Source organism: Simochromis diagramma, unplaced genomic scaffold (genome assembly GCF_900408965.1).
Source record: "Simochromis diagramma unplaced genomic scaffold, fSimDia1.1 OVJJ01000031.1, whole genome shotgun sequence".
NCBI lineage: Eukaryota > Metazoa > Chordata > Actinopteri > Cichliformes > Cichlidae > Simochromis > Simochromis diagramma.
This window is the reverse complement of record NW_024386983.1, coordinates 2,668,283-2,691,353: the sequence shown is the minus strand read 5'-3', so window position 1 is coordinate 2,691,353 and position 23,071 is coordinate 2,668,283. Positions and strand designations below refer to the sequence as shown.

The 23,071-nt window shown below is 41.1% G+C and overlaps 1 protein-coding gene, 1 long non-coding RNA gene and 2 other non-coding genes across 16 annotated transcripts in view; 1 reads left to right on the top strand and 3 right to left on the bottom strand.

The window, feature by feature from the left end:
• Window positions 1–252: 252 nt before the first annotated feature.
• slc8a2b (solute carrier family 8 member 2b) overlaps window positions 253–23,071 on the bottom strand; it is a 201,381-nt gene continuing 178,562 nt past the window's right edge. For 3 of the 12 annotated variants that reach the window (XM_040039710.1, XM_040039709.1, XM_040039711.1), the window contains 4 exons: window positions 21,229–21,353; window positions 17,441–17,540; window positions 13,549–13,827; window positions 12,176–12,612 (listed from right to left, as the gene is read on the bottom strand). In XM_040039710.1, coding sequence (XP_039895644.1) covers window positions 12,236–12,612; window positions 13,549–13,827; window positions 17,441–17,540; window positions 21,229–21,353 — 881 coding nt within the window. In that variant the 3' untranslated portion in view covers window positions 12,176–12,235. The other 9 variants (XM_040039719.1, XM_040039716.1, XM_040039715.1 and 6 more) reach the window with 9 other exon arrangements.
• Window positions 1,087–1,250, bottom strand: LOC120738499. The gene has a single exon (XR_005696992.1). It is a non-coding gene; the product is annotated as a U1 spliceosomal RNA (small nuclear RNA).
• Window positions 1,095–21,395, top strand: LOC120738461. Of its 2 annotated transcripts, none has more exons than XR_005696982.1 (3): window positions 1,095–1,226; window positions 18,245–18,250; window positions 21,385–21,395. It is a non-coding gene; the product is annotated as an uncharacterized LOC120738461 (long non-coding RNA). The 2 variants fall into 2 exon arrangements; XR_005696983.1 differs by lacking the exon at window positions 21,385–21,395 and adding an exon at window positions 19,763–19,773 and having other exon boundaries at window positions 18,245–18,252.
• Window positions 4,272–4,462, bottom strand: LOC120738501. The gene has a single exon (XR_005696994.1). It is a non-coding gene; the product is annotated as a U2 spliceosomal RNA (small nuclear RNA).

Genomic DNA, 23,071 nt, shown 5'->3' with positions numbered 1-23,071 from the left:
GAGAGTCTTTCCCATCATGCATTGCTGCATCTGCACAACAAAAGCTAACTGAAAGATCACCTTTTTTCATCCATTTAACCTCCTTAAATCCACCAACAAACCAACAGGAAGTTCAAGTAACTCCAAGTTAAATCAAACTGCAGCTGAAAACTGTTTGATTCACGTCTGATGTTTAGAAAAAAGGAAAAAACGCATAAAGCACACACGTTTTCTGCTAACAGCACAACCACTTCCTGTTCCTTTGCTCTCTGCTGCTGAACAGTTCACTCTCCTCCTGCTGCTGCCCCCTACTGTCCCGGAGTAGGAACAACACTGTTTATTGCACGCACATATTCTAAGAGCTTCCTTGTGTGTAAAAAAAACAGCAAAGAAGGAATAAGATGAGTTTCTGTCATAATCAGACTGAACATCCACTCTATCATCACATTTCAGCTGCCTGCAAAGCTCATTTCAGCCTTGTAGAAACATCTGCACAGATTAGAGGATGGTGGCATGTTAGGCTACCAGTGGCATGAAGTCGTATATGAGGGACAAGCCCACAAAGTGTGAATACAAACGGTTTGTTCGAGCTGATTGGGCACCGGGTCACACGTGACAGTTTTTTGTGTACACAGGAAAGAGTGAGGTCAACATAAGTTATGGTCTGAGCTGCTCGTCTGTCATAGATCTTTAAACCATTTTCTTTGCTCGGTGGTGGCTACACTTTGGCTAACTGTTCTACCAGCCCTGCCCTCTTCCACAATCTGCATAACACACATGCTGGCTGCTGTGGAACCATTAGAGGAAAGAAAAGGGAAAAAACAGGCCGTCTTTCTGCACATGGACAAAAATGACTTTCCTAACACGACTGAGAGGGACGAGCTGCCCTGGATTAGAAAAGAAGCTGCTGTTTGTTAAGTGGATGAACACTCGGGAGGTGACAGTGTGCTCCACAGTGCACAAAGGACTTCAGTGAAAAGACTGTGCAGCACAAAGCTTTCACTAACATCTTCCTCAAATAACACAACAACGGAGACTTCTTAGCCTTAATAAACAGCAGGACACTGCCTCAGTATCTGCTTCCTCTGTTTCCTTTGCACATGTGATCAGGGGAGAGCGCGAACGCAGTCCCCCACTACCAGAAATTATGCAGTCGAGATTCCCACATTTGGGGAATTCGCAGGGGTCAGCACAACCGGAGTGCAATGGCTGAGCCTCGCCCTGAGTGAACCACCTTCTTGATCATGGTATCTCCCCTGCCAGGTAAGTATGAGTTGTTCACCTCACACATGGGGGACTCTTTCACACACAAACCCTGCACACTCACGGTGCTCACAATCTCACAATCAACACAAACACAGCCTGCAGGAGGCTGGGACTACACACTATTTATATACACAGGAAGGAGCTTCCAACAGAGCCACATCAGGTTATTTAGTCTGTGAAGGTTCTCAGTCATCCAGGTCATCGTAGTCAAGCTCCTTTGATCAGGTTATTTCGTTTTAATAAAATATGGAGAGTCTTTCCCATCATGCATTGCTGCATCTGCACAACAAAAGCTAACTGAAAGATCAACATTTTTCATCCATTTAACCTCCTTAAATCCACCAACAAACCAACAGGAAGTTCAAGTAACTCCAAGTTGAATCAAACTGCAGCTGAAAACTGTTTGATTCACGTCTGATGTTTAGAAAAAAGGAAAAAAAAACGCATAAAGCACACACGTTTTCTGCTAACAGCACAACCACTTCCTGTTCCTTTGTTCTCTGCTGCTGAACAGTTCACTCTCCTCCTGCTGCTGCCCCCTACTGTCCCGGAGGAACACTCACTTTAATAATGATTTCAAACTACATTCTGCAGCTTCAGACTCCTCTCAATATTTGACTCTCATTGTTTGACTCAACAGGTCAAACAAAAGTATTTGAACCTGTCACTGCTTTTATTGGAGATTCATTCACATCTGTCTGCATTCAGTTTCTAATTGCTCTTGGCTGACGCTCGCTCTTGCCATCTGATTACTCAATGCGATTCCATTTTTAAAAGTCTGCAGCCAGTCACATACTTTGGGCATTTCCTCTCTGGGTTGTAAGTTTGCCGTACCCTGAATGTTCACCTTGACCAGTGATAACAGTGAGAAAGACAAGATCGACTGACCTATCAGAAAACACAGATTAAGGACGAGTCCACCGCATGAGCTCCCTGCAGCTCACAGGGACCAAGAACAAATGCTGCAGCTGGAGTTGAGTTTAGGCCCTTCTGCACATAACAAAGCCTGGACTGCCATGACTGCAGAAGTATGCGTCTCCTTCTTAGAGAGGACATCCCAGCCAGTGGAAGAGAAGTATGTGGTACACCTGAACTAACAAATATAAATGTCATGCTTGGTGAAATACACGACAGCTGCAGAGAAAAACAAATGGCACCAAATGGTCAAGATGAGATGCTGCTATCAGCCAGATATCTGGAACTACATCGGACATTCTGCAGAGCAGCATTCCTGTCCACTTTTGCAGTGACAGGAAACAAGACGATGAGGGGGTGATAGCTGGATCAATATTTCCTACTATTCTCCCTCGTCTCACAGGCGACCCTCAGTAACTGTCCAGATCCAAAATCAAATACAAAACCTATTACAGAAGAGCCGAAGCCTTTTCTTACTTTAAATGTTACTTCAATGCATGCATTTTGCAAGAATTACACTTCTTACAGCGATATAGGGCTGCAGCGATTCATCAAGTATTTTGAAAAATTGGATTATAAACAATCCTCAACACAGTCTTTGCTTCGCTGCTTCATTTAATGCCCGGCTCTGTAGCCTGCCGATGTGTTCAAGGATGTAAACGCATGCATTTCACCTGCATTTGCGACTAAAAGCAGACCTGCGATACAAAGGGATTTAGGAGCAGCGTGTGAATAAAAAGTCTGACAATATTAAGCAAACACAGGGCCCAGTTTTGAAAAGAAGCACTGACATCACCACAGCAACAGTGACGTTACGTTGGACACTAAATTATTATTAATATTAATTAATGTCTACACCATCATAACATCTTGTTTGCAGCAGCATAAAAACTTTGCATCAAAGGCAAACTTCAGACTGCTGATATACTCGCATCGCTGCATTGCAGGCACCACATTCTCCTTTAAAGGCTTACAGACAGAAATTCACATCTCAAAGCCTTCCACGAAGACAGTAAAGATTCATTTTTTATATCTTATTTTAGTTTGCATATTTATCTTACTTTATTTGGCTTTGACTTTACTTGAGCGCATTTATATATTTTGGCAGTTAAGAAAATATTTTCTTTAAAAAATTAAAACTTCAGATGTCACCTAAATACAAAAGGTTTGGGGGTCTTTTTAGAAAAATGAAACAATTGATGGGTAAAAAAACCCATCAATAGATCAATCTATTACCAAAATAACCCAATAGATGCAGCTGATATAGTCATAGTCAGATTTACCAAGGAATGAGCCGATTCTAAGAGAAAAGCGCTTCGGATAATAAACATATACATAAAGACCAAACCCACAGCCCACAGAGAGCTGCTGGGTGACACAGCCACTTATTTCATGAACAACAGAACAGTTTTCATAGCAAGAGATTGTTATACGTCACTGGACACAGGCAGACACGTACTAGGGTTTAACATTTTCTCTCTCAGGCACATTCAGTGAAACACATAAAGACGACCCAGGTTCTACTTGAGAAAATAATAGTAAGACTGTAAATAAGACATTTAGTCTCACTGGAACTAGCTGTATAAATGAAGGTTAAATAAAATAAAAATATTTACTGCAAGCAAAATAAAAATATTACCCACCAGCACTGCACCCTTTTCTTCTCTAATCAGAATACTTTAATAATCCTTAAGGAAATTGTGTGGGTTACAGTTGCTCCAAGAGGATAACAGTAACAGACTGAACTAATTAAATAATATATTACAAAGCCTACAAAATATGAGAAATAGCTCTAAATCACAAGCTGCTTTCTGTTTCTACTGAAATAAATGTGCCAATATATAGAAAAGGATATTGGAAAATGATCAATAGAAGACTTAAAGACAATAAATGTAGATGTGGTTTTGTTTCCCACTGTAGATGGAAGAGTGTGCGTGTGTGCTGCTTTGTCTGCAGCAACTATGTGTTTGCATTGTTGGTGTGTTGCAACTTAATATAATAATAAGCTAATATTCCAAATTGGTGATCAGCCACAAGAAACTGTGAGGGGTCTCAGTTACTCTGGTGCTGTGACCACCTAGTCAAACTTTCACTGTTTTTCCACATGTTTAGGGGGGTGCACCGTTCCTGGAGATACTGCAATACCAGGTCGATGCGTGGAGTGGACGGAGCAAGCCCCTATTCCATCTCCCTGTTCCAAAAATCAATTTAATATATGGTCCCCGGGTAGGGGACGTATCAGATATTAAACTGATAAGAACAGATACTACACTTGATCTTAGCCAAAAGGCCGAGAAGCGATACCGGGAATACGTCGGAGCAGACGGAGTCACTCCCCGCACCCTCTCCCTCACTCACGGTTCGGAAACGTGGTACTCTTCCGTCCAATAGGAAGCAGAAAAGCAAAAAACAAGTAGTACACTTAATTTAACAATATTAATGTTATAAAACTCACGCCCATTACGTTAAATACAAGTGCTATTTTCACTAACGAAACAGAGGTTTACTTTAGCAGAAAGAGTTAATGTTTTTACGTTTCTAGTTAAGAAAAAACGAACTTCACTAGCGGTCTCTGGTGGCGCGGAGGGCTAACTGCACTCTTTAAGTTACACTCTAGGGTATTTACAACAGTCAACTCCATGAACAAATTGTAAATATTAACGAAAATCCTTTTTTTCTGGCTCGAGTTTTCCTTGCAGAACACCCTCTACATGACAGCAGCAGATACCAGTCAAAGTCTGACAACATCCTACCGCTAACATGCGACAAAGTAAAGTTAGCGCATACTTTGAGTCAACAAACTTCATAAAAGTCTCCCGTAAATCCATCTGTCTGAGAACTAAACACGCTATAAATAGTCTGCAGGCTGTGATAAACACGCGCTTGGTGTGAGGAAAAAGCCATTATCGCCAAAATGACGACTGCAGTTGAGACCTAAACAGCACAAATCCACGAAGAGCCGCGAGTCAGTCAACCTGCTTTTTAAAAATACCCGAAAAACTGGAAGAGCTTTTTTCATCGACACAGTAGTCTAAACATGAACTGATAATTATAAATTATAAAGTTATTAGGTAGAAACTGACTTACTAAACGTCTCCGTCAACCTGCTAATTGATGCTCAGGTGGCGTCGAACTAGATCTGAGCATGCGCAGTGGTGGTGAGTTTGACCCACTAACTCGAACCCTCTATTAAGTACCAACAGTTTTATTGTTACTCCGTGAAATAGTTTGCCATCATATAAATGTTTTTTTTATCGGAAGCTTAATGTAGCCTTTTCACAAATAATTATGTTGGAGTTTTTATACAAATATAGCATTTATTTTGTATTTATTTATTTTTATTTAACTTTTATTTTCATTTTTAAGACTTTCACTAAGGACTCACTACTGATGGACTGTGCCACTTAACAAAATTTAATAAAAACAAATCTCCTTTTTTGTATTTTATTTTTATTTTTTTACAAACATCCTCCCCCTGCTTGAATTAGCCTATGATCTTTGGTTTAGGTTTGAAATACCAGGATGAACAAGGTAGAGGCAACTGCTACAGACCCTGGATAGCTTAGATGGTAGAGTATCAAACCGTTAACCCAAGGGTACAGTGTTGAAGTCCCTATTCAAGTGAAATGAAAGTCTCTCAAGTGCTTGTATTAAAGTTTAAAGTGGTGGATTTTGGGCTTAACGTTTCTGTAGCGAGCCTGGAGAGGTGAAGTTATGCTCAAGAGAGAAATCAGTAGAAACAAAGACAGAATACATGTGTGTGAATGAGAGGGCAACAGGTAGAAAAGTAAAGATGCAAGGAGTAGAGAGGGTGAAGGTTTATGATTTTAAATACCTGTGGTCAGCCATCCAAAACAACACGCAGTGAAGAAGAGTACAGGTGGGGTTGAGTGGGAGGAGATGAGTGTCGGTGGTGATTTGTGATAGAAGGATAACAACAAGAGTGAAAGAGGAGCTTGACAAGCTGGTAATGACACCTGCTGTCATGTATGTTTGGAGACGGTAGCACTGGCAGAAAGGCAGGTGGCAGAGTTGAAGATGCTAAGCTTTTTGTTGGGAGTGAGCAGGATGGACAAAGTTAGAAATGAGTACATCAGAAGGACAGCTCAGTTTGAGCTAGTGTCAGGCTTCAAACTTTCCTTTTTGATAGAGCATATAGGGTTGGATCAGTTGACCCTGCATCGTCCCTTAATTTTGCTGCTTAGATTTGGTGCTATATTAAATACAACTGAATTGAAATAAAATTCAACTGCTGCATGGCTGCAGTGTGAGTTCAGTGTAACTATTTAGTTCACAGCAGTTTAGTGCTTCAGCAGCAATCCTGCTAACCAGCGTGACAGTAGAGGACACTGAGCAGATAAGACTGCACACACCAGACACTGAAGTACCTTTCATGTGTCTTTGAAACTTAAAAAGAGGTCACACATGTGTGCTTGTGCAGCTAGTTTGAAAGCATGACATGCCCATCAAGTTCAAATAGTCTGTAGGCGGTGTTGAGTTGAGCAGTTTGGAGAAAAAGTGGGAGAGGGTTGAGATGGTTTGGACATGTGCAGAGGAGGGTGATTCTTAGTTGAGGTAAAAAGAAAAAGAAAAAGAAAGAAAAAGTTAAACTAACCAAGTAGTCAAAAACTAAGAAACACTCAGATTAAGCTGAGAACCATTAGATAGATAGACCCTTTTAAAACCAAAAATTAACACTTAAAGAAGCTATGGTTGCTATATTTTTAGTGCCAATTGTGATAGCTGTCTCACTGAACTGTGATGACTGACAATGATGCCATTATTTATCCTTGTTCTAGTGTAATATGTGTTAATTACCGCGTGGTTGTGTTCACTGATAGAATTTGTGGTATGTTTTTTTTTGTTCCAGGGACAAACATATTGATCCCTCCAGTTTTTCCACTTCTTTGTGCATTCCCACATGTCCATTCCTTTAGTTTCAGCGATCTTCCTCCAATAATTTACTGATATTTCTAAGTCCTTGTATTATTATTATTATTATTCCTTGTATTTAGATGAAGATTGTTATTTTGTTATTGATAAATTCAAAAACTGGGGCAAAAAGGAAATACCGTAACCTGGAAATGCACAGGAGGACTAGAACAGAAGCAGAGCAGGTCAATCAGGAGTTGTGGGCAGCACCGACGTGACAGGTACTTACGTTATAGGGAGCTGTGTGTCTCCACAGCTGTTCTCAAACTAACGAAGCCGCTTGGACAGGAGACGAAACCTGATGTCCTCCTTCACTTTCAACATTTCTTTCAACTTTATACTAAGCGTGTCAGTGAAAAGCTATGAAATGGAAGTTCAGCCCTCGAATCAATCCCAGTTGTTTATCCGCTTTTATTGTGATAATGAGGGAACGGGCCTCACATGGCCAAGAAAGTGCATATGGTACTTTTGAGTCTTTTAAAATATATTAAAATAAAAAATCCTCAGCTAATGCAACCCCCTTGAATTAAAGCTTTAAGTTTAAAGAAATTCAATCATGTCTTCAGCGTTTGAGTTAAAATCCACTGTGACACTGTACAGCGATACAAAAACTGTATTACTGCCCCCCCCCCCCCAAAAAAAACCCAAACAAACCTTTGCCTTTATAGCTAAGAATTAAATTAATTACATTTGTTTTTACCTGGTGACCGGTCTGTCGAAACAGAGACACAGGCATCCATTCATTAAGCTAATTTAGCGTCACCAGTTAACCTAACATGCATAAAGGATACTCGTGTGGGTACACATGGGAAAGCCCCCAGCCCACCGATTCAAATCCAGGACCCTCTTACTGTGAGGTGACCACCACTACTTATTAATCTGCAAAACATTTCACTGTATTTATGAGTCGAGACATGAAAAATGTCCTTTAAGTTTCAGATTACAGCAAGTGTTTGATAGCTGGATGACTCTACGAATCACTGACTTTGATTGTTATCTTGGTTCAGTTATAAAAAAAGACTCAGACACGTTGAACCTTGAAAATAAATAAACTATATTTAAATAAGGTCAACTTCACTTGATTAAAGACCTTCGTTTTCTTTCAGGAACACGTTACACCTCATGCCATGATTCAAAACCGAGTTTTTTTTCTAAGATTTTTTTTGTTGCATTTCATAAAAAAACTTAAATATCATCTTTAGTTAATTTATTACAGTATCGAATAAATGTTTATGTCTATCACATGACATCGTAATAATTTCAGTCATTATTTCCCTACAAAGATTCAGGCAGAGAGAAATTTTCATCATCACAGGAAACGACTTCACAGAGAGACACACTGAAGAGAGCAAGACCCGGGAGGGGAGGAGAGGAGGCTGAACACGAACACAGACACTGAAATATCATACAGCAACAAACAAAAAGATGACCTGGGATGTAGCCTGGACCCAGCACAGCAGGATCTCTTTTCACAGCTTCTACAGAAACAGGTGAGGAGGAGACTCTGACTCCAGGAATGGCGCTTGTTTGTGTTTCTGTTCAGTCTGTCTGAACCGAGCAGTGGTTGTGCGTGTCACACTTGCTCACTTTATTTCACAAGGGGAATCGATCTGACAGAATGACCGACAGGCATCCATCACAGTAGACCATGCTGCTATAACGCACGTACACCGGGCTTCTTCGTCATGCATGTGCAGGGGAACACAGGAGGGGATGTAAACATGGATGCACACTGGGGAGGGGCAGGTAAGGAGGGGAGGCTGATAAGAGCCGGGGGTGGGGGCATTACATCTAGCTACAGAACAGCGAAGACCAAAGGCCGACAGTTAGTACAGAAGTTTGTGGAAACATGGAACATTGTCCGGACATTGTAGACAGTTCTGTTTTTGGCTCCTGGGCCACACCGAGGTCACAAATGCACACATTGTGGAGGTGATTCGCTCTGTTCCTGCTGGTGCTGGTCATTACACAAGAGTTCAGCAGACCTCTGCATGTGTGCGTGTGTGTGTTTCATATCTAATGTTGGTCCCACCTGGTGGTTTGAGTGAGTACTGTTCAGGGGATTGTTTGAACCTCACACACAACAAACCTGCCTCACAGCCACAGCTAATATCTACAAAACTTTAGCTCACAACAGCCTGAGACTGACAATTATACTGGCAATGTTCCACACTGTTTCTTTATGTAAACATGCTACTTACACTCAAAGTTCCTCCGTCACAAGGACAACATGAAGAAGTGTACACTGGCGGAGGGTTACAACAAACACTGCGGCAGGAAAAAAAGACACGGACCGAGCTCGAACAAAGTAAGCTGCAGCTGAACCTTTTCTCGTATTGCACATTGAAACCTAATTCCATGAATAAACTCCAAACTGTTCTCCTCAAGGACCTGCAGCACATCTTATGCTTAGAGAAATAATCTTCTATAAATAAATAAATAAATATATAAATGATCTACTATACATGAAAAACAAAGACACGAATGAGTTAGCGGACCGTGTATTTCAGTAAATTAGATGCTTTAAAGTTTGGTTATGATGCACTACTACACCGTTAAAGGGGAGGTTCCTCTCTGTGGAAAATATATCAAAGTCTAATCCACTAAATTCAGACACCATGTAGTCTACATACCAGCTTTATACACTGAAACTATCCTAAATGTCGTTTAGAAATACAAAAAAATCTACCTTGGCTACATCTGCAAGGAAAAAGATACAAAACTGGATTTTAGAAAGTTTACAAAGTTAGTCAGGGTTAACCAATCGAATCCTTTTCAAATTGTCATGTTTAACAACAATAATGAAGAGTTCCACTTGTATAGCACTTATCATCTGTGGGTGAGAGGTTTATAATGCAATGTCCTCAAAGAAATATATTTAATAGGACTGAAATTAGGCAGTTACAATACTAATAATAATAATAATTGAAGCTTTTAGTCATTATTATTATTATAAGACAATCTTACTGCTGTTTGTTGTGACATTTTTCACACGCTGGCTTTCCTGCTTCATGCATCTCAGTGCTGAACATAGTAGCCCTGAAATGCCAGCGTGGAAATGTCGAAACAAATCAGAGCGTGTTCGCACACCATCCAGTGTTTTATGGTGTATTTAGCAGCCAATTTCTTCAGTAGCTTGTGAACATTTGTTCCAAGTCTGCCATGCAATACTGAGCAACACATGCATGCCTTGCAGAGCCGTGTTTCCTAATGCATTTCCCATAGAAACCAGTCTCTGCTGTGGCACTATGCCACTCCCGTGTAGACATCCTCGTTTGAAGTAGACCCTCTGGTGAATGAGAGGCGATGAATTACATTGCACGGGACAACATGATGGGTCCACCTGGATCTGGTGTTAGCCGAACCAGTGGAAACTCGAGACAGTTCTCCCTTCGTATATTGCACAGTAACCACTTATAGAATGATGGAGGAAAAGATAAGCACAACACTGTGTTTTAGTTATGTTAAATAAAGTGCAGCCTGGGCAGTTTGTACAGCAGAAATCTTGAATACTAGATTTTTTTACTTGAGCTTCCCTTAAGGCATTCTTTGTTTGCTATCTTAAAGCATCAGTGTGCTGTAGACTACAGTCCTGCAGCCTAATTAATGTGTAGATTATTAGCTTTTTCCTAACAAATGCTGCAGACCGGATGTTGATGATCGCAGTCAGCAACTTTAGAGACTTTATTTTTGAGAGTAAACTAACACTGTTGAGTCCTGTTGTCTGCCCATGCTGCTGCTGCTTACGATAAAGGAATGGACGAGTCTGCCACTAACAGTAACACAGTGATGGCTGACTGCAGCTCATCAGCCCATCTGACTGCCTCAGACAAAGTTTTTAAATGACACTGCACACATCGGGAGTGTGAGAGCGCATATTTGGTCCTTCAGGAGATGAAAATGTCCTTTTTGTTCCTCCTGGACCAAACGGCTTCTTCTGTTTTATACAGGAAGATTTAACATCAAGGACTAGCTGACAGTTTCTGTTCACCGAGTCGACACAAAAACACAGGGATGTAATTTACAGGTGGATAATCAGGCTGGTTATTCCCTTTTTCATAGCATGTACATGACATATAATGTGAAGATGCTCTGTACATGGCTATACATGCAAAAAATAATCCTTCAGCTTTATATGCAAGCCCCTGTCAGAGGGGCTGTGGTCTGGTAAAGCGATTGGTACATGGATGTTCTTTTAGTCAGTGTTACACTTATGCAGCTTCCTATTTGCTTGTTTTGGTTGCTAAAACTTTTATTTTCCACTTAGCATGTCGCTAAAACTAAAACCGCTGACATTTGTAATCTTTGCAACTACCAGTGTTCCAGTCTGTGCATGAATTCGAAAATCATCTAAGCTTTGCTGACAACGACAGTAGAAACCTGCGTTTCTGCCTCAGCATCCTTTTGTGTGGCAGCCTGCCCTGTGAAATTACTGCACTCTATATTTGTACTATTTACAGCGCGTGTGGAGAGACACCTTCAGCTATACTGTGTATTAGACAAGCATCACCACCATATAAGAATCTCTTGTAGTAAACAAATGTAATGTTGTTGTAAACATTTGACTCCTTATTTGATGCAGTGCTCCTCCACTTCCTCAGTGAAGAAACATGAAGCTGCAGAGTTGGTGGACTGAATGAGAGACTAAAGGAAAACAAAAGTATTTTTCCTTCTATGCTCACAGGATTGTGATCCATCTCAGTGGTCTGATCCTGCAAGTGAGCTCCTCAACTCAAAAAAAATAAATAAAAAATACACACCTGGCTTTAACGTGAATAAAGCATCCTCTGACTGACCTGACCTTCTTTTTACCTCTGAATCTCCCGTCACAGTCATTCTCTGTCACTCTCCGTCTGCTCCCCGTTAACTATCTGCAGTAACCTTTCGTTTTCACGCTCTCACCCTCCAAAAATACTTCCTCTTAACCCTCATCTTTCAAGTAACAACGAGTGTGTTTGAAACGCGCTGTTTACACATGCTTAAATGTAGTGTTTGTGTGTTTGTGAACATGTATCTGAAGCCCTATTAACCAGATGAATCTTACACTTGTTTCGTGTTAAACCGTGGACCGAATGGACTGACAGTCAAAGATTTTGTGTGTGCTGCTGTGCAAAATTCTTCTGGAACATTCTTCATCTCCTCTTTAAAAGCCGTTGATGTGACAGTAGGCCTCCAGGCTGGAGAAGAGGATGTAGAGGAACCACAGACCCAGGAACAGGAGGGTGGTCAGGAGGCGGGACCCCTTCGGGCCGCCGAGCTCTCCGCCGATGGAGGGCCGGCGTCTGAACAATAGCACGGACATGCAGATGAACGCGAAGATGGTGAAGAGCGTGACGGAGAACGCCAGTGATCCAGGATCCACCTGGAACTCCTTTCCTTTGATTCTCCAGTACACGGCAGCCACTGACCACGCCACTCCGATCCCCAGGAACACGTTAACTGCGTTGCTGCCAGTGACATTTCCAACCGATGCGTCCGCATGCTGGTCCTGTATGGCAGCCACTTTGCTAGCAAAGGTGTCTGGGGGAGGAAAAAGTGGAAAATGTGGGTCATGCACCTTCAAGCACACACAAACAAACACACAGACAGAAAGACAATCGCCCTCCCAGAAAATGTTTTTTATCCATCCATCTATTCGCTTCTGCTTATCCTTTTCAGGGTCACGGGGGGCGCTGGAGCCTATCCCAGCTGTCATAGGGCGAGAGGCAGGGTACACCCTGGACAGGTCACACAGAGACAGACAACCATTCGCACTCAGCTTCACTCCCGCATTCACACCTGTGGACAATTTAGATTAAACAATTAACCTATCCACACAAACTGCATGTCTTTGGACTGTGGGAGGAAGCCGGAGTAATGTTTTTAATAGAAAGCAATTAGATGATTCCAAAGAGACAAACAATGACCAAAAAGATACAAAAAAAACAACCGCAAAGGTACAAAATGATTGACAGGAACTCAAAGCAACTACAGAGAGATCCAAAATTACTTTAATGAGGCTCAAAGCTTGTGTCCAATAAGATATAAAATAATTTAGAGACACAAAAATGACAAAAAAGCGACTAAAAACAACTAAAAAGATGCAAACTGACAAATAGACACAAAATGGCCAGAAAGAGAAACAAATCACCACTATTCTTATTGTATATATTGTATATCATATTCCTCTGTTCCCTGTCTCTCTTGCTGCATCGAGCATGTGTATGACAAAAGAATTTACCTCGGGATAAATAAAGTTCTTCTTATCTTATCTTACAAAACAAAAGATACAAATAAATGATTATAAACAGATGCAAAAAAGCAAAATGGCTGAAAGACACAAAACAACTACAAAGAGTTACAAGTTACAAAGTGACACTACATGCACTCATAAATCTGGGTATTCTCCCATAATCCATCAAAAACTCCTTTCTGCCTTTTCTTTCTCTCACACAGTGAAACGGGACATTTACTCACCTGGAATGGAAGTTCCCAGCGCCACAAACACCACGGCGGTCACGGTGTCCCGCAGCCCCACAGTGCAGCCGAAATGTGATGCCAAATCCCCGATGATGGCGGTGAGGAGGCCGATGACGCTGATGGACACGAAGAAGCAGGCCCAACCGTTCCAGTACTCTGTTGGCGGGACGCAGGCGAACAGAACCTTCCAGAAGACAGTGAGGAAATGCATGACGTAGTCATAACAAGATGGAAGGCGCTCCTCACGACCTTCCTCCTCGTCATCATCGCCATCACCTGGAAGAGCCAAACACACAGTGATATTTTCTACAGGTTACGAACAGCATGGAGATCATACTACTCAGAGTACTCAGGGGGTTTGGACCCAGTACGTGACCTGGGTTTACGCTGTCACGAGGAAGGTCTTTTTGATTCTGTAGGTGATGTGTGGGATTCATGTCCTGCCAGTTTCATGGCGTGGCAGGATATTAATCCCATAAATGTGCTGTTGCAGTCGTAGCTCTCTAACCCTGAAGTGACCAAACTATCTTAGCACCTTAAAGGACAGAGCGGCCTTTGACTTTTGTACAAAAACACTTTAAAAAATCTTTATCATACTTTTACTGGGTCCTTTATCTATTATATATTTCTTAAATGTTGAAATGTTAAAGAAATAAGCTTATTTGAACAGTCATCATCTCTTACTTCATACAAACCAGATTGTCCTTGTTTTTTGAAAAAAAAAAATCTTATATTTAACATAACAAAATACAATGAAAACAAAACTCATCACTCATTTTTCATTATCCACTCCATAACAGGGGCTAATTCCTGTAAAAAGCTATGAAAAGTTGTAGAATTAGACAAATTAATTATATAGGAAACATTTTTATAATAGAAACATCACAGCTACACATAGAAATATGCTTCAAGGAATACAGTTAACTGACTGTCTGCAGAGATCTGTTACTTCCACTAGATGGTGGCCTTCACTTACAAATCTGACCTCCACCGACCCTTCATGCCTGAAAAAGGCAGCTATTTAAAATATTAGACTTATTATTTTTCTTACACTACAGACTAGAAGCTTGCTAATATATTTTACTGATTAGAGGAGCAGTTTACAGCAACATTTGGTGCTTTGTTTTTAGGGATTGAATTATGTCTAATTCAAGCATCTTTTTCTCATTTAGCATAATTTACCTGCGATGTTGTTACGGTTTTACATTTCAGTTAAATCACACTGTCACACAGAATTCAATGACAGACAGAGAGATTGGTGTTTCCATAAGAACAGATGACTCTATTTTCTTCAATGTGTTTTTTCTGTACAACATTTACAGATCAATGCCTTTGGAAGTGACACAATAAAACAACAACATTACAAGCTAGCATGTTTTTGTACATGTGACATGCTGGAGATGCTGTCTGAATCCAAGAAGAGGAAACAGCACACACTGGGCTACAGGGACATGTAGAGGTGGGTGTAGGACTAGACAATAATGATGATTAAACACGTCAGCGACCCTGGGTAAGGTGTTCCCACAGCTCTGCTGCTACCCTGCTCTCTCTGGCTAAGGACAACGTCTCTGTGATGAATCAGCTGTTTATGTGCTTGAGAAGAGGAATGAATCTTTTCTTTTTTATCTGACTAATTTTTGGGGCGAAGATACAATGTAACAAATGCACGCCGAGTACATACTGAGTGTAAAAATAGATGTAGCAACCAGGTCTGGAAAATAAAGCCTTTCTTTTACATGAAATTCTTTTAAATCACCAGAAAGGTGGGAACTCGAGGTTGAAGAAAGGAGACTTGTACATGAGCTCCCTCACCTTCCTGATGCGTTTATGCTCTTAATTGGTAATTTTAGATGACAACAAAAAGAACATGAAGGTCATTTTGTAGCATTTGAGGATAGAGGATAAAGCAGGGTATGCTTCATCAAGGGATTTACAAGTCACTCACGTATGAAGACGCAGTGTCACTTTGATTCCAACTCCGATCCACCCCTCCCTTAGCTGATGATGCCACAACGCTAATCAATTGGTGACGTCACAGTATATCTTTTACATACAGTCTGTGATCCTGGTATAAGGCCCCGCCTTGGTAAAATCCCCCTTTTACCCACAACATTTGATCAGTCTTCTCCTTCAGTGAAATTCATCTGGCAGCTTTTAAACAGCCAATGTCAGTAGTCTTCTAAAGCAAAGCTGGGAAAACTCTGCATCTCATTATTAAAACAAAACACAAAGAGGGCAGACTTCATGTTGCCTGAGTGATTTTGAGTTCACTGTTTTGAGCACATTAAAAGGTGATTGGACATTTTTTTAACATGAGTTCTGGCTTAATGTGGAGATAGTTAACTTGCCAGTGAACAGAGACAGGAAGCTGTATTACAGCTGATGGTGCTCAAGTCTGAACAGCTGTTGAACTATAGCTGCGTTAAACATCCCTGTAAGCGGGAGCCCAGGGAGGGAACTTCCCCTCCTATCTATCTTTATTAAATCTTACTATTACCGACCAGGCTGGTAACCATTGAGCATCTTAACTGGGAGGAGTGATTTTCTGTGTATCCTACCAAGAGACTGTAACTTGGCTAAATTCTAGTCTAGACATCAAATGAAAACTTGTGCATACAAATCTGAGTTACCGAAACTGTCTTCCTGAAGAATCTTTAATAATAAAAAAAAAAAAAAGACGATGCAAACAATCAGGTGTCGGCAGCTAACAAGGCTTTGTTCGGGCTGGCGTAACATCAATACCAGTCTGCTGGCTGGGTGAAAGCTCACTCATTCAGCAGCCTCCTTCTATCCTAATCCTGTGCTGTCTTATAGCGATACACACATTAGGCCAGACAGTCTACATGAATTACACCAGCATGAAGCAACATTACAGTAGCACTCCTATCTCTACTTGAACCTAGTAGTAGTGGACTAATTGGGTAATGACACGGTTTTGTAATTGTGTCTCTGCACACCTAATGGTGGATTTTAAAACATATAATCAAGATGTGACTGAAGTGCAAATGTTGGGGCTTTAGTGTAAAAAAAGGGATCAACAGCTTTTCTTTTAGTTTCATTAGTTTACAAAATGCTAAAACGTCAATTTAATTCATTATGAATCAAATCGATGTGTCACAGCAGTCTGCGTGAGGGTGTGGATCAATTTTTAAAGCACAGTAGGCTCTTTAATGGCACTTTTACAGATGGCCAAAATCAAAATCATTGTTACGTGTCTGCAGGCTGCATGTTTTCTTTCCCTCTCCTTTTGTTTGCCATTTACTCAGGTACACAGACTGCAGGCTGGTGTCAATTTGGGGATTTCCAGCTAATTAGAGGAAGGAGGCTTTGATTGGACAAACCAGGAGTGCACACCTTGATAAGGAGACTCACCTGTGGCTGGGGGCAGATCTCTCTTCCTTGCTTAGAATTGTTTGGCACATGTGTAGAGTGCCGCTGGTGTATTTCATTTGTTTGAAGGTTGTGGTTTGAGTCAAGAGGAGTAGCTAAGTCTGGGGACCCCATACACCTACTCACATGGAGTCCTTTCTGTTAGAAACACTAGATAAGTAGGTTGGTGTCATCCATGTTTTTTTTTTGGCCCAACCTAACTGTCCCTTTCTCCCCCATATTTGTTGTATGAATTTTGGTTATTGTTTTTGTGAGAAAGCTGCCATTAAACTTGTTTCTGTTTATAAAACTTGTACCGAGTATCTGGAGTTGTTGTGTTACCCCCTCCTGCCCTCGAGGAGGCGTAACAATCCTAAACTTCAGATGATCCTCGGTCACACTCACAGCTTCTGCTTAGACTGGCTGACTGTGTCGTTAAAGGGGGGAGAGCGTCCATGTGACAGCTGTTTGTTCACTCTAGTAATGCGTCCACTGACAGACTCTCACAAACAGAGCTCACCTGCACTGACAGTGACCGCCTCCACAAACTGTTCCCTCCAGGAGTGTGTGCCGATAACCAGCGCCAAGTTGGTCTTCTTAATGAGCTTGTCAACAGTGCTCTGCCAATCACAAGCACAACACACTGCATTAGCAAGCAATTAAATCCAAGGATAGGTGACAAGAGTCACTCAGGTGAGATAGAGCTTGTTAGTCATGCTTTGTGCAGCTGAAGGGAAGAGGAGAAAAGTTTAGGGGGCCTTCAAAAACTCACACATATGAGTTTACCTGTCAGGAGGACGGTTTTGGCTTAAAAGTGCAGCCGGCAGGTGGGACGGCTCTAATAAAAGATGCTCCTGCACTGCGTTATAGGAAGTGTTAGGAGGAAGACTATTTCTGGGCATTTGATTCAGTTTTGACAGTTACAGTGTATGAAAAAAGGATTTGCCCGCTCGTTTGTATTTCAGATCATCAAACACAATGTAACATTATAAAGCTAGGCAAAGGAAACCTGAGTAAATGCAAAATGCAGTTTCATTTCATTTATTAAGGGGAAAAGCTCTGCACTCTGATTTTCATACTAACAGTGCTGACCATAAGGACAACCAACCAGATCCAGCTGATGGTTTACCTGCAAACTCTCACAGAAGCTGAACAGATGCATCATAAAGACGAGCTTTGTTTGTCTTTGTGATTTCTTACTTGCAAAGAATCACAACAGCAGATGCGGCACAGATTTCTTCATCCGATATAATCCCTGACACAACCCTCTCCCCAGGGTTTGTGTCTCCACCTGGTTTTGATCTCGGGACCTTTTGCATATTAGGTGATCGTGTTAACCACGACCACCTAAATTAAATGACACTGTATTTAGTTACGAGTTGCGTAAGCTTTCATGACATCTGTCATATATGAAGAGAGGCCGACAAAGACACCACATCAGATATTTCACTCACTGCTGCACGTGTTACACATTTTTTTCTTTTTCCTTTTCAGATTATTTAATTTTCCATATAACGACACACCCATCATCAGTTCAATTCAGTTAGAGGAGCTGTGTGTAGACCTCGAAGCCAAAACGTCAACATCTGGGCATCGATGATAAAATCGTCTCTGTATGATTGAAGTACGTGCAGTTTGTCTGCAGCTGCACAAACACATGAGGTAAAAGCTCAGTGTGCTCGGTCGAGTTTGGAGCTGTGAAACTCACTTCAGCAATTTTAACCAGCAAATACAAGAAGGAGCAGATGATACAGTGCAAACATGCACACCTCTCCCACTGTTTTACATACTTCACAGTGACTGCGTTATTCCTCAAGGTCACTCACACTATCCACTAATGATGAGCGACAAGTACAATTTTATTTGATCACAAGGGGTTGGTTTAATCAAGCGGAGGATGACGATCTGGTGTCTCAGTGGACGGTGTTTGATGTGATGATGGAATGACGGCTCTCCTCCGTCGGCTTTGTTGATGTTTGTTCAGCGCTCGTTCCTCGTGTAATTAATCCTCAAACAAATCCAAGCTTCTGCTCGCGTTTAATTGGCTTAGAGTGAGACTGGTGTTTGAGTTGTTCGTGTCTTTCGTTGAGCTGACCTCATCTGCTTTGACACATTTTGTGTTAATTAGATTCCAGATCATTCAGAGGAAAGCATAAAAGCAAACAAGGTGTATTTCAGCGACTGCTTATTGTGACAGCACTTGTGTTATTCACTGCATTTAAGAAGGATTTTCATGTTTTAAAACCTGTGAAACACCCACTGCTTACATAAGAGCTGATGATAACAGGAATTAAGAGAACTTGTTGATGGTTAAATTATTTAATTTTGTGTATTTCACACAGACTCAGACCTGTAATACAATAAAAACCTCCTAGCAAAACAGAAAATGGTCCTTTCACATGAGTGACCTGATACGATTCCTTAATTAAACGTTCGTGAAGTGTAATTAAAAATGACGGATTATCATCCATCCAAATGGTCCTTCTGCATGTTTGTCACCAGTAAACTAATCTAATGTTATTGCTTGGAGCATGCAGGAGGCAGAGGGCTTATGTGGAGGTGGTGGCTGCTTTTATTTGCTTAAAATACAACCTGAGCTCAGCCCAAAGCACCATGCAAATATCTGGACAGCTTGCAGAGGAAAGAAGCACACGGAGGATGCTTTGCAAACCCCAAGAGAGTCTGCATCCTCCGTGTGCCTCGACAGAGCTGCTATATTGAGGGCAACTCATGCATTTTCAATAATTTAAACCCACTTTAGACCGGCACACTGAGAGAGGGTTAAGACCGAGGTTTAACAATGTGAGAAAGAGCGTAAAGGTGGATTGCATAACTCTGCCAGGAGAGCACAGTTCCTTCTATTTAGCATTTGTTTTTGCCCTCAGAAATCAGTAAATTAACCTCTGTCTGCAGTGCAATGGAAATATCATGAGGTCAAAGAAAGATGTGAGGGAAAAGAGAGTCTCAGTGCACAGAAAATGCAACCTCTCTACTCTAAAGGCTTCTTCGTGATGTGACCGTAGATGCCTGCTGGGTTGATAACACCCTGAAGATTGTGACTCATGCGTGCCTGCTCTCCCTGTGTCTGCATGTCCTCCAGCTTCCTTCCACAGATGAATAACGTGAATATTGGGTGATTGTAAATTGGCCGTAGGCATGAATGGTTGTGTCTCTCTCTCTCTGTGTTAGTGCAGCAGTAGACTGACAACTTCCATAGTGTACCCTGCTACTGGGCCTACAACAGCAGTGACGAGCTCCAGCACCCGAGAGACTCTGAACTGGTAAGAACTGGTTAAGAAAATGAATGAATGGATCACCATAATTAACATTTACATGGTGGGATAGAATTATCTCCGTTTCTTTCATAAATAAAAGGTCCAGCAGATGCTAAAGGTGGTAATAGAAAAGCACTGAGCCACCTGTCCTTATAAATAAACGATTATTACAGTTGCCATGCTTATATGGAATATGTGCATGGCATGAGGTGTGTGTATAAAAAAGTGAAATTCATCAAAGTAACAAAATACAGAAATATTAGTTCACTTGAAATTAAAATAGCACAAAATAAAATGTTATTTACTCGCTGGCTCTGGACCTGTGGTGGCTCTGACTCAGACCTAAACCAATTCTTAGTCCTAAGCCACTAAACACATCCCAGTCAGAGGAGCTGTAGGGCGAGCTGTAAGTTTGTAGCGTTCCCTTTGAGGCTTTTCAAAGTTAAAACCATGCAAAGGGTCATACATACACTCACTACATACGCTGGCACGGCTGGCAGCCTTAACCCAATTTCCCTCGGGATGAATAAAGTATGATCAAACGATCACTGCCCTCATTTAGGAACTACAACCCAACTGCTATGAAAGACTGTTGGAGTTTGTATTGAGGCCACAGGAGGAAAAGCCCTTTCTTGGAAACACTGAGGTGTGCATTTAAACTTGTTGCAAGTCAGCTTAGGTTTGTTGCGTTTCTTCTAATAACACTACAAATCTAGTGTTACAAAACAAGCCCACATCCTATCACACTCTGTCCTCTGCAGCTCCCTCAAACAACGTGCTGAGCTCTGCTTTATCCCAAATGGAGTTTCTATGCTGCTTCTTCTCCTTTCATTGTTTTTAACTGCAATAAATAAATCAAGTGGAGTGATAAACGTTAAAGCTGCTGTGGGGCAATAATCAATAAGTCATCAATGTATTAAATTTTAACACATTCAATAACTTCAATAAAAAAACACATGCAGCAATAAATTTATTTTTACTGCACAGAGAGGACAACGGTGTGACAGAGGAAGAAGAGAAGATGAATCATCACCTTGAACTCATACGACTCTTCAATGACCACCTCCAGACGGCTGTGCTCTCCCAGGATGGGCTTCCCCATCTCTGCTATCCTCCGAGCCTCCTCCTCCTCAGTAGTCATCTGCCCCTCTGTCCCCTCTGTGGAAGATGGATGTGAAGGAAAGAGAAGGGACAGCACAGTGAGACTGGCCTGAAACTAAGAAACTTGTAATGGTACTTCCACAATGAAGTGTTTTATTTTAAGGAGCACCAAAAGATTTCACAAGATTTCACTTTTGTCAGTTTTAGTTTCATTATTATCATAATCAAAATGATCATCTTCACCATCATAGATGTGGTGATTTAAGCTGCAGTGTTTCCAATTTTACTTACAATAAATAAACAACCTGGTTAACTCAAATTTTCTACCAGCATTAAAACCAGACCAACTGGGGCATAAATGTTTTTCAAACAGGTTAGGGTATTTTTCGGGTGGGGCTTGTACGGCTTAAAGTCAGTAATTCAAGTCAGTTTTAAAATGTTGATACCACAAACAGGTTGACTTGGTTTAAGTGGCAGGCAATAAACAGAATGGAACACACTGAAATGTGTTGAAATCACTGATTTGTTAGTGAATCCATTTCCGTCCTGGAGGAGTTTACTGTACATTTTTTCTTATGAAATTTAAGTTAATGACACTCTTTGTGGAAAACACTGTTGCTTATGTAAACTATATTTCTGAAAAAATAAAATTGACCCATGAAACCCACATATTGAAACTTAAACCAACAGTTTTGGATTCAAAGATTTATTTTCCTGTGACCCAGAGCAAAAAAAATTATAAAATTTTGCATAATAAATGACTTAAACAAATAAAATTTATAACTGCACAAATCGACTCACTGCGCCTTTGTTATTAAAAAAAATAAATCAGTGTTAACAAATGGAAAATTAGTTATGTGAGGCCTTCCTCTTAACCAAGCAACATTGTTGCTTATGACTTATGAGGGGAGGAGCTAAAGCAGCTTGTTTGAGACTGTGGATAAGCCGAGGCTGCAGTATAGCCCTTCAGTTTAAGGATCATCATGAACTTTGACTCATGAAAAGCTTCTCCAGTGGAGTCTGATAATAAAACTAAGCAGCTGAAAATGAGCATAAACAGTCAACTTTAAGCCAAAACAACTCTAACATTTTTCTATGGCATAAATTCAGCTGGCTGAAACAATGCAAAATGCTAATAAGCTAAACCGTGTGCTTTATATACACACCTGCTTCAATCTGAGAGAGAAAACACTAAAGAGCTTGCAGAAAGAGTTCATTTACGCTGACATATGGCTCAGTTTGCTTTACTGATCAACTGCCAACAGAGTGGCAACAGCAGCTACACCAACCAGAGTTCATCTTGGAGAAATAACCGAGAGCCAATCAGGGTTTGTATTACAGCCAACAATATTTTCCTTACACTAGAGACAGGTAGTAGTTGTCTGGGGGTTCACAGAGAGCTTGAGTTTAAGGCTCATTGTGTTTCGAGCGGGATTTACTCGCATGGCCTTTCTGCTCGGAGAAAAGAAGAAAGGAAAGAGACGAGGATTAGACCTCCCCTCTCCACTTTATGGTGTATACATCTAATTCCAAAAAGGCTGAGAGCGCAAAGCAGCATATGGCAGTATTCACTGGCACTATTTCAAGCTGTCATAAACACCGACGCACACACACACGCTCGGCCTGTGTGACTTCTCTTAGCTTTAAGGTGCTTCCTCTGAGCACAAACATATTTACCTCAGGGAAGGAGCTCTGCCTCCCCCTCTGTGACAGTCGATGGAGTTGAATGAGAAATTACCTTCAGGTCAACAAGTGTCATTGTAAACCACTTCTAC